Consider the following 14,941-nt stretch of genomic DNA (forward strand, 5'->3'; position numbering starts at 1 on the left):
TCATTACAAACGAACGTACCTGAAGTATTTTATCGTAAGAGTCCAAGCGATCCTCAATCTTCTCCGCTTGGTTGATGCCGTCGTCTAACAACCTCATCAGGTTCAGGACTTGGTCCTCCGACCCCATAATGGAATGGATGTTAGCCTGAACAAATAAATGTTTTAGAAAAATCAATAGAGAAATTAATACACTTTTTATGATTTTCATTTGTATTTTGATACATTAAGTCTATAATGAAGTTTGACCTGTAGGTAAGGCCTCTTAAATTTGCAAATTGCAGAAGAAAATGGGGAAACTGGTTATTACATCTCCTGGATGAGATATGTGAAAAGTATACTTGACTTGATTCGTGAGGCAAAAGCAAATTATATCCAAAAACTTGAAAATTGTCTTAATGAAAACATGGTCTCCCCAGGCAAATGGTGGAAAATTGCAAAATCTATTACTAATTTCTCCAATAAATCCTCTTCTATTCCTCCTCTTGAACATGATGACCAATTCATTCACCATCCTCTTGACAAAGCAGAAATCCTTAACAATCACTTTACTAATATCTCTTCGTCATCCCCTGACCTTGAATTACCTCAGACAGCACAGCCCTATACTCCATACTCACTAACTAACATTCATATCACTGAACAAGATGTATCTGACCAAATTAATATTCTTAATGTAAATAAACCCCCTGGCCCTGATGGTGTAATCCCTAAAGTTGTAAAAAAATTGAGTAACTCTCTTGCATTACCCCTCTGTCTTTTATTTAATAAAACACTTGAATCAGGAATATTACCAAATAGATGGAAACAAGCAAATATAAATGCTATATATAAAGGGAAGGGTTCATCAAATGATGTTTTAAATTATAGACCAATCTCAATAACCTCATGTTTCAGTAAAATAATGGAAAAAATTGTCTTCAAAAATCTTTACAACTATCTAATAGAAAATTCTATCTTAACTAAGCACCAGTCTGGCTTTATACCAGGTGATTCTACTGTTAATCAACTACTATTTATTTATAATGAAATTGTTAGCAATATGGACCAGGGGAAGGAGCTCAGATTTATTTTTTGTGATATTAGCAAAGCTTTTGATAGGGTGTGGCATAAAGGTCTCTTACATAAACTTAAAACGTATGGAATTGATGGAAATTTACTTTTATGGTTTGAAAATTATCTCTCTGATAGATTGCAAAGAGTCACCACTGAAGGTTATCACTCACAGTTTAAGGGTATAAATGCAGGGGTACCTCAGGGATCTGTTCTGGGACCTTTACTATTTCTCCTTTATATTAATGACATCACTGACAATGTTTCAACTAATATTAAGCTTTTTGCAGATGACACCTCCTTATATGTAATTATAGATGAAAACCCAGCACATGCAGCACAAGTTCTGACAAATGATCTCTCTAACATTGGTGAATGGGCAGGTATATGGGACATCAAGTTCAACCCTACCAAAACTAAATCTGTAATATTTTCTAGAAAACATAACAAACATCACCCTCCAATAACTTTCCAAAACAGCCAAATCACTGACTCAACAGCACATACACACTTAGGACTGACTTTAAAAGATGATGCATCTTGGAATCAACACATTCTGAATATATATGAAAAAGCTTATAGTAGATTAAATATTCTTCGTTACATTAAAACTAAAGTCAATCGTAAATCATTAATTAAAATTTATATAGCATTTATCAGGCCAATTTTGGAATATGCAGACATAGTATGGGATAATTGCACTCAACAATCTAAAGAACTTCTAGAATCTATTCAATTAGAAGCAGCCAGAATCATTACTGGACTTCGATCTGGAACATCTCATAATAAACTTTATAATGAACTTGGTTGGGAAACTCTGTCAACAAGAAGAAATAAACACAAACACATAATGATGTATAAAATAATGCATGGGCTGTCACCTCAATACTTACAAGATGTCTTAAATCCTTTCATTAACAATCAAAACAATAATCCCTATTTCCTCAGACAAACAAGACTGTTTAATCCACCAATATGCAGAACTAACAATTATTTTGACAGTTTCCTCCCTCTAATGTGCCGCACAACTAACACTACTGATAATGATCTCTTAAACTCCCCAACTCTTGCAACCTTTAAACACAAACTAAATAAAGATATTATTATCGATAATGAATCAACCTTAATTTTTAAAACTGAAGGTGATAGACGGGCCAACATTATTCTTTGTCAACTTAGAAACTTATGTAGCAATTTAAATTTTGATTTATTCAATGACCATTTAACTGACTGTCCCTCTTGTGCTTGCTCTTTTGAATATGAAACAGTTTTCCATTACTTTCTTGAATGTCCATTGTATAATGATCTCAGACTTACTTTATTTACTTCTGTTGATAATTATGGAAATCATAACCATATTGATACAAACATTTTTCTACAAGGCTGTCCTGATTGTGATGGACTAACAAACAGACAGTTACTTAATGATGTACAGTTATTTATTGGTAAATCTAGGCGTTTTAATCTCTATATGATCTAACCAGCCATGACCTTATACTTTATACTTTTATACTTTACTATTCCTATTCCAATTATACTCCACAAATAAGTAACTTTACCTACTTTTCTATAAATGTTATTCTTCTACGGACATAGGAGTTTTAAGTTGAGCATGTTTGTTTGTTGTTGTTTGTTGTAAGATTTGTTCAATCTGTCTTGTTTTACAGTTTCCATCTTATACATTGAATTACACATAGACTAGCTATCTATTTTCATATTAAACTACAATACCTTAACAGTTTTGGCGACTGTGACCTGTGCATATATTTGCACATGGACTTTTGGTCAATGTCTGCCAATATCTGTGTGATTTGATAGCTATATAGCTTATATACAATTGTAAAATGTTATAAAAATAAATAATACTTGTGGAAGTGTTTTGTGTGTGATGTGAGAAGTGTGAATGTATTTGTATTTCAGTTATGTTAATTAAGAAGGAGTTACATCCCTTTAATAATTTTTTTTATAATTTTCATTTCAAAATTGATGTATTAACTTAATCAAATAAAAATAATAGAATCCGTTAATTTAGCCACCGCTGGAGAGAATTTATATAGGCTTTGCCTGTTATTCCATCCAATTGACTTGTATCATCTTTGTCAATAAAATTTGTTGAAATGAAATGAAATGAAGAGTGTGGATTATCCAATATATGGATATCACAAACATTTCCAAATATTTTGTGGTTAAAAAAACTGTTGAACGAATTTTATTTGACCAATTTTTGCAAAATTGGGATTCTGACAAAAATGAATCCAGCAAAGGAATAAATTATAAATTATTTAAAGATGAACTAAAATTAGAAAATTATCTAAATATCCTGTCTACAAAAAATGCCATTATGTTCTGTAAATTTAGAACTGGCAATGCCAGAATTCCAATAGAAAGAGGAAGATGGTTAAATATAGAGAGAAGAAATAGAATATGCCATTTGTGTAATACTGAAGTTGGAGATGAATTTCATTATATGTTTAATTGTCCAAATTTTTCAAATGAAAAAAAAATGTATATTCCAAATTATTATAGCAGGCAACCAAACTGTTTAAAATTCCAGCAACTTTTTTCAACAAATAACAAAGATTTACTAGTTAAAATATGCAAATATATTGATACAGTAATAGAGAGAGTCTGTTCTCCTGGTTAAAACAGCACGTACTCTATCTTGAATGTACCCATTGTATATTTTCTTAATATCACATGTAAATTGTGGTTTAAAAGAATAAAATCTTGTCTTGTCTTGTCTTGTCTTGTCTAAATTAAACATGAGCAGTTTTTACATTCTACCTTTCAAAGGATCAGGTCCCATCATGATCAGGTCCCATCATGATCAGGTCCCATCCAATATTTTAGTTCATGTTCTGAGGGGGAATTGCCAACCTTCTATGCACATTGCTTTGAGCTTATCATATTTTGCAACATGACTAGATAGGACCAATTTGACCAAATGATAGATGACACGTGCCGGTCAACTCTTTAGCGGTGTCTCTAACTTCTTGCAGTTAGCCTACTGATAAACAAATGCTGTACCCCCCCCCCCCCCCCCCCCCCCCCCCCCCCCCTCCCCCTCCCAAAGTCTTTGGCTCCAATAACAAGGTAATGACATAATGTGAAGTTCTTCTGTCTCCTACCATGTTAGCATAAGGATAATTAAAGCTGACAAATCAATGTGCTTACAACTTCATTTGACAATACAAAATTTTCCCACCCGGTCCAGTTTTACCTTTTTTCAATATACTCATTTTACCCTTACTCCTTACCCCATCCAGCACGGAGAGCTGTTTGGAAAGTTGCTCCGCGAAGGACTCTGCGTTACTGATGGCAGCCTGAGACTCGGACATGAGAAGAGCGAGGTCCGACTCTTCCTTCCCTGTCAAAGCCTGGTAGTCCTCCTCCAGGACAGCCATGTCATCCCCGGTCTGGGGAGTGTGGCCCACACCTGATGGCTTACTCACCTCTAAAATGCATTGCAATGATATTCAAGATCAGTTACATCAATACATGTATAAGGATGGGGGTACTTTGTTGTGACCTCCACCATCTTTTTCCTGAGCCAAACACACAAAAATGTATATCAGATCTAATCACCCATACATCATCAATTAAAGTCCAATGTGGAACACCCATGTGGGATTAATAGAATCTCTCACCCCCCTTGGGGGCGAGAAAGGAGAATCTCAACCCGAGGGAGAAGATTCTTAAGTTGCCAAACACGGGGCTGTGCCGAGAGTTTGGCAACTTAAGAATCTTTTCCCCCCCCCCCCCCCCCGTCTCAACCCTAGGGTGAGATAAGGATATCTCACCGGTAAAAGTCTAGATACACCTGTCCTGGGTAAGAGAAACACATTTCCCATACGGGTGTTCCACATGGGACACCTGTATTTTTCATATCCAGAGGCGAGAGAAAATATTGTTCTATATACAAACTGCTTTGATGACAATCAATTTTTCATTAAACAATATTAAGACTGTACACTGTATCAACAGTAAGACAAAAACACAATATATATATATATATATATTATGTATTAAAAGGGAAAATTTAAGCATGTATAGGCTAACTGTTATTTTATTCTGTACAGCCTCTTATCATGACTTCACTGTGAAAGCTTCATATAATAAACATTGAGTATGTTATACCACCCTATATAATACCCTTTAGTTTATATAAAATACCTACCCTCCAATAACTGTTTGGGGACATTGATGAAATCAGGCTTTTGTACAAGACATCTCTGGCTCAACTGTAAAAAATAAATCTCACATGAAAAGGATATTTTGGTTTGGTTTGTTTTTGTTTAACGTCCTTTTAACAGCTATGGTCATTTAAGAACGTGCCAGGTTTTGGTTGAGGAGGAAAGCCGGAGTGCCCGGCGGAAAAACACCGACCAATTCAATGGCTAGTGCGCATGCCTGGCGAATGCCCCACGTAGGTCTCGAACCTGCGATCCAGTGGTGGAGGGCTATAGTGGTAGCAAAATGTCAGACGCCTTAACCATGTGACCACCGTGGCCGCCTATATGAGAATGATGAATTGTATACACTAATACAATTGATATTAACAACAAGTTATAATCACTAAATACTTAAACCACATCATCAACAAGAGTATTTAAGGTTTCATTCAAGCCCACTCACAGTCTAGATGGAAGGACAGTAGTCTAACAACTAAACAGATAACCACTGAAATATAAATAAACTAGAACACTTTCTTACCAATTCTGCTGTATCTTTATAATAAAGCTTAACAGAGCCAAGACCTACATGTTTATTTTACGCGACAAATGGAAAGTAAGTTCTTTTTAAAAAGATGTGATTGTACAATTCATGCATCATTGTTATTAAGATAAATGAACATATTTACCTTCCACAGACAAGAAATGAAGGCCTCCTTGTCAGCTACGCTGCTTGCAACCCATTTATAGATCTTCTCATAATGGAGGTCAAACTCGGCTGTTTCCTGTGAAATATAAGAAAGTATCTAATGACAGCAGTCTGCATGGCTACAGCTACAGTGGTGCATATCTTGGTCAACCTTTTCAATTAAACCACAATTATTTTATGTAAACTGGAGTGTTCAGTTGTATAAATATAGGACAGACTTAGAGTGCTCGTTGAAACACTTATAGTCTGTTTCAAAACTCTGACACTGATCTCACTATAACTCAATGTAGATTTCACACAGCGATAAGATTTCAGCTATAGTCTGTTTCAAAACTCTGACACTGATCTCACTATAACTCAATGTAGATTTCACACAGCGATAAGATTTCAGCTATAGTCTGTTTCAAAACTCTGACACTGATCTCACTATAACTCAATGTAGATTTCACACAGCGATAAGATTTCAGCTATAGTCTGTTTCAAAACTCTGACACTGATCTCACTATAACTCAATGTAGATTTCACACAGCGATAAGATTTCAGCTATAGTCTGTTTCAAAACTCTGACACTGATCTCACTATAACTCAATGTAGATTTCACACAGCGATAAGATTTCAGCTATAGTCTGTTTCAAAACTCTGACACTGATCTCACTATAACTCAATGTAGATTTCACACAGCGATAAGATTTTAGCTATAGTCTGTTTCGAAACTCTGACACTGATCCCACTATAACTCAATGTAGATTTCACACAGTGATAAGATTTCAGCTATAGTCTGTTTCAAAACTCTGACACTGATCTCATTATAACTCAATGTAGATTTCACACAGCGATAAGATTTCAGCTATATTCTGTATCAAAACTCTGACACTGATCTCACTATAACACAATGTAGATTTCACACAGTGATAAGATTTCAGCTGTAGTCTGTTTCGAAACTCTGACACTGATCTCACTATAACTCAATGTAGATTTCACACAGGGATACAATTTCAGTTATAATGTACATATACTAGACCTCTAAAGCTTGTGTTTGACATTTTGCTGACCTTGCTTGAACTTTTGCCATCAACGACCTTCAGTTCACGTAGCAACCAAGTAGATTTTTTCTTGTAGGACTCTCCTTTGTCGGTCTTCTTGATCACCTGACACACTCTAGCCTTGACGGAGCTTTCGTGGTCATTGTTCACTGTAGCATAAACATAGCATACACATTACTTCTGTTTATCCGATACTTTTTAATTTCAAATTTTCAAAAAAAAATCAAAAGTTAATTTCCATTTTTCTTTTATAGAATATTTAGCATGAACCTTGTTAATCAAACCACTTTAGCTCCAAGAAATAATATGTCAAGATTAACAAATGTCTGAAAGAAAAAAATATTGATGTTACAGATCAGATCATGAGACTTAAATTTATTTTCTTAATATTTTAAGCCAATGGACACTTTGAAAATGACCCTTGACAGGCCAATAGTATTCATATTATTATATAATAACAATAGCTCATAGTGTCTGGTTGCACAGCCAGGAGGTGATCACACAATCAAAAAAAACATTTTTGAGAAGGATTATGACAGTCTGCCATCTGATATATATACCATGTCATTAAAAACTGTTAATCGGCAAATTTTGAGTTTACAACATGACGGTTAACAAGATTAAGTTGGTATAGCATCCCAATGATTGTAAATTGATTGATGATTTAATTTTTATGAATCCAAATATGTGATGAATACAGACAAACCAAAAACTTCCTGCAACACTGAGGTAGTACAGCACAATATGATAACCTAGTAAAAAATATCATTGATTACCGATAAACCTTTAGCACAATATCATTGATTACCGGTAAACCTTAAAACAATATCATTGATTATCAGTAAACATTTAGCACAATATCATTGATTACCAGTAAACCTAGCTTTAACACAATATCAATGATTACCAGTAAACCTTAAAACAATATCATTGATTACCGGTAAACTTTAAAACAATATCATTGATTACCGGTAAACCATTAACACAATATAACTGATATCCTGTAATCCTTAAAACAATATCATTGATTACTGGTAAACCTTAAACACAATAACATTAATTACCGGTAAACCTTAAACACAATATCATTGATTACTGGTTAACCTTTAACACAATATCATTGATTACCGGTAAACCTTTAACCAATTAAGTGACTAACATTACAACTTTGTTACACATCTCATCTCCATATCAATGACATCAGATATGTCGCAATAAATACCATCATACATGCAGTATGTTGTTTTTAACTTACAAGCTGCACACAGAAAACTTGTTTTCTTTTTCCGTCCAACTTTGGTGACATGGACAAACCCGACGAGGCGTTCATCATGAGGCAGAAAGACGTCACGATGGAGAGTGTGCTTAATGGCAGTCATCTTGATTTACCTGTTAATGACTGAAAGTACATTTTGTTTAAATTATCTGAGTAACAAAATGAAAAAAACAACCTCACAGTATCCTTTGAATCAAAATTTTCATTATAATTACTTGCAGGAATGTTTGCAAATTTTCATTTAAGACCTTCAGCTTCAGTTTCACAATTATCACCAAACATTTTTTTTTTTTTTTACTGTTTTACATCTTCAATAGATCATAAAACGATGTCTATTTATCTGCATATATAGAAACCACAAACAGGGTTAGCATATGCGCCATCTCCATATCATTTTGAAGCAGAGAATTTCAAAAGAACCCCCTCTTCCTCTCAATAATTCCATTTGAACTACATGTTTGCAAAAAAGACCCTACATGTTCTATTTGAAAAGGACCCCATTTATGACACATGCAGCGCATGTTAATATTAATGAATAAATTGTGATCATTACAATAAAAACTACATAAATATATTGTGTAGAGTAGCATCATATTATAAACTGAAAAATAAGGGGTGTAGGGGGTGAACGCTTTGTATCGAAAAATCCCCATCAGTTACAAACTTTCTAATGATTTCGCAAACCGATGTATGCAGTGAGGCTTTCCATATAGGGGACCAGAAGAAACAGTTGAATTTGGCGATCTATTTTTTATTTTATTACAAACGTAGACTTCAGATGGAATATTTCTTGTTTAAAGGGGAAATTAAGCTTCAAAACAGGAGGAAATTGTGATTGAAAAAGGGGAAAATTTAAGCATGATTTTTGAGGGGAATTTACACAATACCAGTAGTAAAAAAGACCTGGATAAAGCCCTTTAAATGCGAGGCCCAGCTGGTCACAATCAGTCAACTTCATTTTTGTAAAACAGGAAAAATGCACGGCCAGACCGTGGTTCGAACCTGGGACCCTCCAAACTCTAGACAGACGCTCTACCAGGCCAGTTGAGCTATATCTGGTTCCGCTACATGTATATCCCCCCTTGACGAGATTAGCCTTTGATCATGAAGACACACAAGCCAGTCTCAGAATTAACTCTTAGTCTCTAACCAACAGAGCTACAATCCTGACCACAGGTTTATTAACTTTGTTTAGTTTCAATATTTTTTTTGAAGAAAACATAGGTACGTATTCTATTGTTAACTATATTAAAGCAACCCTAAGATTAGCATTATCTATACAAACAATTTGCACAAATGGCTGTCCATAATTTCACAAATAAATTACTCAAATAATGCTATCTTAAGTAAATAAATTTTCTTACGTAAATTAGGAACATTTGTGAGACTGAGGTTGGTGTAAAAAAATCTCTACTTTCCTATACCACCTCATGAATGTACAATTTCCCTAGCCTGAAATACAATGTACATACCCCATATATACCTGTGTCTAAAAATCTATGTTAGAACTAGTGAACATTTCTCAATATTTACTATTGAAATATGTCTGCAGTCTTTATCTAGAACTCTAAATAAAACATCTTTCACCTTTGCACCTGCAAGGTTAACATCCTGTTTAACCATTGTCTTTAAATTATGTGATCAAACTTGCACGTGCTGGACACAGAAAACATACAGTGTGTATTTAGGGATTGATGTAATGTGCATCTTTTTAACAAAGATGGTGGTATGCAACACAGTTCCATTTAAATGTTATTTTTATAATTCCATGATGTGTGGTAGTCAGTGCATCTTGGAGAATGTTTGAACGGATCTGCATTGCAATACCATCACTAACATTACAAAAACGTACATTTTAATCCTTTATTAAATATATTTAATTATGATTCAAAACAATATAATTCATTCTTTGTACATGGTCTCATTTGGTTCAAAATGCAATTAAAACAAATTGTTTTACACTTCCGTATTATTTGCATTACCTACAAAATGGTGTCGCTCAGGTGGGAAATTTGGAACAATTCCGAGATAAAAGAAACTTTATCTTTTTTATTTAGTGTCGATTGAATACCGAGGACTCTGCTGACAGAATCTAGTATCGGCTAGTGATAAATAAATTAATTACCGATTTATTGATATCGTCACAGGAAATTGCTGTTGTCAACACCTCAATTGTTTCCGACACCAAGTGGTGTCGGAGAATTCCACGTTTTCATATAGTAGTGCACTCGATCTGGCCCCACACCAGATATATATCTTGTATTTAGATTAGGGATGTCGCAATACGCCAAGAGTGTATCACGATATAATGCAATACATAATGAATATATTGCGATACGTATCCCGATATATTGTCATAGAAAAGATGTGCTCGATTTTATAATAAGTTGTTGTCAGAATGTTATCAAACTAAATCAGCTATAATATGGATTACATTGTGACATACTCAATTGTGACATAGTTACAAGATTTATGTCAAACCATCCATCGATTACAAAATTTGAGCTAATTCCCACCATAATTAAAAGCATGTTTTATGCTTATTGGCATATATGTTGGAATTTTTAGTAATTTGCAAAGTTAAAACACCAAGCAGAATGAGATGGTAAAACCAATGAGATAGGCCATACATAAAAATAAGCTTTTAAAAAATATTGCGATACAGCAATATTTCATCTCTGTATTGTGGTACGATACCATATACCGTGTATTGCGATATACCTGTTTTCCTATATATTGTGACAGCCCTAATTTAGATAACTATTCTCTTATAACTTTTCCAGACAGCCAGAGTGATGCGACAAAAATAATGGTTACAGCCACCGCCTACTAAATGGTTACTCGGACGATTAACGGGTGTAAGATTATAATTAGCCTACTTCGTGTATGCAACCGAAGTATCTTATGTACCTCCTTGAAAACTTCTTTTCTCTGCAACTCTGCATCAGGAAACAGCACATATATCTCACAATATATACTGGAAAGCTACTGTATTCGCTTCATGAAGTAAAAGTAAATCTGTCACCGGAAGTTTACAAAGCCTCGTTCTGCTAAAGGAAGTAGCCGGTTTCATTAACTTCCGTTACAAAAAACAAAATATTTAAGGAGCCTTGAGCGGACAAACTGTAGGGGAGACCGGAACAAGTTCGATTCATTTTTATTCATTCGCGTATCCGATTGAAACGGCTGAACCGTTTGAACATGTAAAGAAAACGACAGACACAGATCTGAACCGAGCCTGACCTCAGGAAAATTCGGTCGAAACTAATTTAAAATGCTGAATATTGCCAGTTTGCGTTATTTCTTTCTAAAACAATGATGTCAAGTCACATGTAGTTTTTAAGATAACGTTACGTTATGTAATTCAGTGGACGCAAGAAAGAAGGACATAATATTCTTGATACATTGTTTTTTATTTTCCGAAACTGTAGCTTTACTTTAGCTTTACTTACAGAACGGTCAAAGTGCGTTCGCTTATTTCTGCCCTACACGTTCCGTTTCATCCGGGATAAGCGAATGTAGCTATGGTATTTGCTGAAAATTATGTTTATATACACCATTTGGAAAGAGAAAATTCCATAACTTTCATAAAATAATGAAGAAAAGGGCAAACACTTCCGTATTGAAGAATTATTAAACCTTTTCTGTCGGAAGATTGGACGGCCGAACGTCCCCCGCCCGGAGGCAAGTTCGGACAGACAGTATGTGGTAAGTTAGGCCCACTTTGCAATCAGCATAATATTAACTTCATAAATCGTGCAACGTTCGATTTTCATGCCAACTTCACGACTTCTTGTGACGCATGGGCCGAATTTGCACCAATTCCAGCGTCTCATCATAAAACCAGAGTAGGTCCCATCACAAAAAAAGCTGGTAAAATGTACGTCACCCTAGCGACAGACATGCCACTCTCCTTGAACCCCCAACTGACCCAACCCGAAAACATACCATCCTTCGAGAAAGACAACGGAGACGAGACCATGATATACTGTCTTAACGACACTCTATCAGCATTATCCGGAAGCGAAGGTGAAGAAACCAGTGTCAAACAAGTATAGGATCATTGTTTTAACAACTTTAACAATAACATCACCAACTAAACAAACCTCAAGATATTCTTTAGCAACGTAGATACTTTGACAAACAACAAAAAGATAGAACTAGAAGAACATATCCGTTCTCACTCGCCAGACATCATATGCTTAACCGAAGTTCTACCAAAACACGCATGTACCGAAACTGCCCTGCAAGTGTACGCACTAAATCAGTTTGGCCCAACCAACAATAGAGGGGTAGCACTATACTGTAAAAAAGGTATCACTACCCATGAAGTGGAATTACAGGAGATGTGGCATGTACTATCAAACTTAAAGGAAACGACACCTTACTACTATGCTGTATCTATAGAAGTCCAAACAGTACAGAAACCAACAACAAAAAAGGTCAATGAAGTTCTGCTTAATATTGGAAACCACCATGCCACACACAGTTCTGCTTAATATTGGAAACCACCATGCCACACAATACTGGTAGTTGGTGACTTCAACTATAAAGAAATTGACTGGGAGAACATGACTACTACAGTAGACGACAACCACCCAGCCAGCAAGGTTTTAAAAACTACCATGGACAACTATTGGTACCAACATGTTAATGAGCCTACAAGATATCGTGACAAGCAAACCCCATCGACTCTAGACTTAATATTCACTAACGAAGAGAAAATGGTTAACAACCTGCAATACAAAGAGAGTCTTGGAAAAAGTGACCATGTTATCTTAACATTCGATTATGTTTGTTACCTAAACACCCCAAGCGGACAGACACCAAAAACTAATAGGAAGAACTTTTACAAAGGTGACTATCCCACTATCAAGAACGAAATCCTCAAGCTTGACGTAACGAACATTAAACATAAACAGGACGTGGACGAGGCGTGGAATTCTCTTACTGTATCCCTCAACAACATTATTGAAAAATTCATACCCGAGAGTAAGGGAAGTAACTCCACAGCCTCTATCTAGTATATCATGTCTGGACCAAACTGCCTGTGAAACAAGAAAGGAAAACGCTCGGAAGTGGACTAAATACCTTCACTGTAAAACACCTATAAACTTTGAAAACTACAAATCTGCTAGGAATAGATACATCATGCTATCTAGGAAATCAACCTACAACTACGAAAAAGACCTGTCGGCGAAAATCAAGACTAACCCAAAACTCTTCCGGAAACATGTCAGGAACAAAACCAAAACCAAGACAACATCTGTACAACAAGTAGTTAAAAACAATGGAGAACTGGCAGAAAATAGTAGAGGCACTGGAAATGTACTGAATGAATTCTTCTCTAGTGTATTTGTTTATGATGATAACCGAGAGCCACCAGAACTAAGGGAGAGAACCCACGAAAATTTACTGGAATCCATAGAACTGACGCAAGACAAAAGTTACTACGGCCATAAGATCAACTAACCCCAACAAAGCTCCTGGACCCGACAACCTGCACCCAAAATTCATTGTCGAAACATGTGATGCAATAGCCAAACCACTACAAATCATATTCAAAAAGTCATTAGATGAAGGTGCATTGCCGATGTTTGGAAGGGAGCGAACGTTACACCGATATTTAAAAAGGGTACCAAAACCAACCCAGGAAACTATCGCTCAATTAGTCTTACCTCGGTTCCATGCAAAATTCTACAAAAAATAATCCGAAACGAAGCAATGGCTTACCTGGAAGGAAACGAAATATTTACCAAACACCAACATGGCTTCCGTCCAGGAAAATCATGTACCACCCAACTATTAGAAATCCTTGAGAATGGAACAATACACTCGACGAGGGGGAAAACGTTGACGTAATCTACCTCGATTTTAGTAAAGCCTTTGACAAAGTGTGTCATAGGCTCCTAATCTACAAACTGGAAAAATGCGGGATCAAAGGACAAATCCTAAACTGGATTAGAGCATTCCTGACAGGACTATCCCAACAAGTCATAATTAATGGAACTCCCTCAAATAATCTGCCAATACTAAGCGGGTTCCTCAAGGGAGTGTACTCGGGCCGACATGCCAGATGTATTAGTTCAACCCCAGAAAATCGTGCAAGACTGCAACAGTGTATCGACAGAATGTGCCAATGGACAGAAAATTGGATGATGAAGCTGAACGTGGATAAATGCGAGCATATAGAAATTGGACAAAAACCCAAGTCATCCAACTACACGCTGACGCAATATGGAGACACCATCGAAATCACTAAGGTAAATAGTGAAAAAAATCTGGGAGTTCACATCAACGAAAAACTAAATTTGTCCATACACGTCCAAAAAGCAGCCAGTAAAGCAGACCAAATTACAGGAATAGTATTTAGAAGTTTTACATATATGAGCCCAACCATATTTGTAACACTCTACAAAGCTCTTATACGACCCCACCTCGAATACGCCTCAACGATGTGATATGGTCACCCCTGTATACCAAGGACAACATTACAATCGAAAAAGTCCAGCGAAGAGCAACGAAAAGACTTTTATTGATATATACTCTAAATTTTTTGCTATACATTTGAAAAAACGACCTAGTTATGATGAATTGATTTTTTACGATCGTTAGCGTGGCACACGTGTGTGAATAGAACTCTGCAGATCGTGAAGCGTCTTCAGACTTTACCTCTAAGATTAACCTATAA

At 35.7% G+C, this 14,941-nt stretch overlaps 1 protein-coding gene across 2 annotated transcripts in view; it reads right to left on the reverse strand.

Annotated features, from left to right (window-relative positions):
- Positions 1 to 11,287, reverse strand: part of LOC110466214 (exocyst complex component 1-like) — a 35,928-nt gene extending 24,641 nt beyond the window's left edge. For both annotated transcript variants that reach the window (XM_021522594.1, XM_021522593.1), the window contains exons 1-7: positions 11,161 to 11,287; positions 8,230 to 8,373; positions 6,984 to 7,123; positions 5,912 to 6,007; positions 5,228 to 5,291; positions 4,308 to 4,504; positions 20 to 145 (exon numbers count right to left, since the gene is read on the reverse strand). In XM_021522594.1, the coding sequence (XP_021378269.1) occupies positions 20 to 145; positions 4,308 to 4,504; positions 5,228 to 5,291; positions 5,912 to 6,007; positions 6,984 to 7,123; positions 8,230 to 8,353 (747 nt within the window). In that variant the 5' untranslated portion in view covers positions 8,354 to 8,373; positions 11,161 to 11,287. The remainder of the gene's footprint in view (positions 1 to 19; positions 146 to 4,307; positions 4,505 to 5,227; positions 5,292 to 5,911; positions 6,008 to 6,983; positions 7,124 to 8,229; positions 8,374 to 11,160) is intronic.
- Between the last annotated feature and the right edge of the window lie 3,654 nt (positions 11,288 to 14,941).

The sequence above is a fragment of the Mizuhopecten yessoensis genome, unplaced genomic scaffold (assembly GCF_002113885.1).
Source record: "Mizuhopecten yessoensis strain PY_sf001 unplaced genomic scaffold, ASM211388v2 scaffold11125, whole genome shotgun sequence".
In the NCBI taxonomy this organism is placed as follows: domain Eukaryota; kingdom Metazoa; phylum Mollusca; class Bivalvia; order Pectinida; family Pectinidae; genus Mizuhopecten; species Mizuhopecten yessoensis.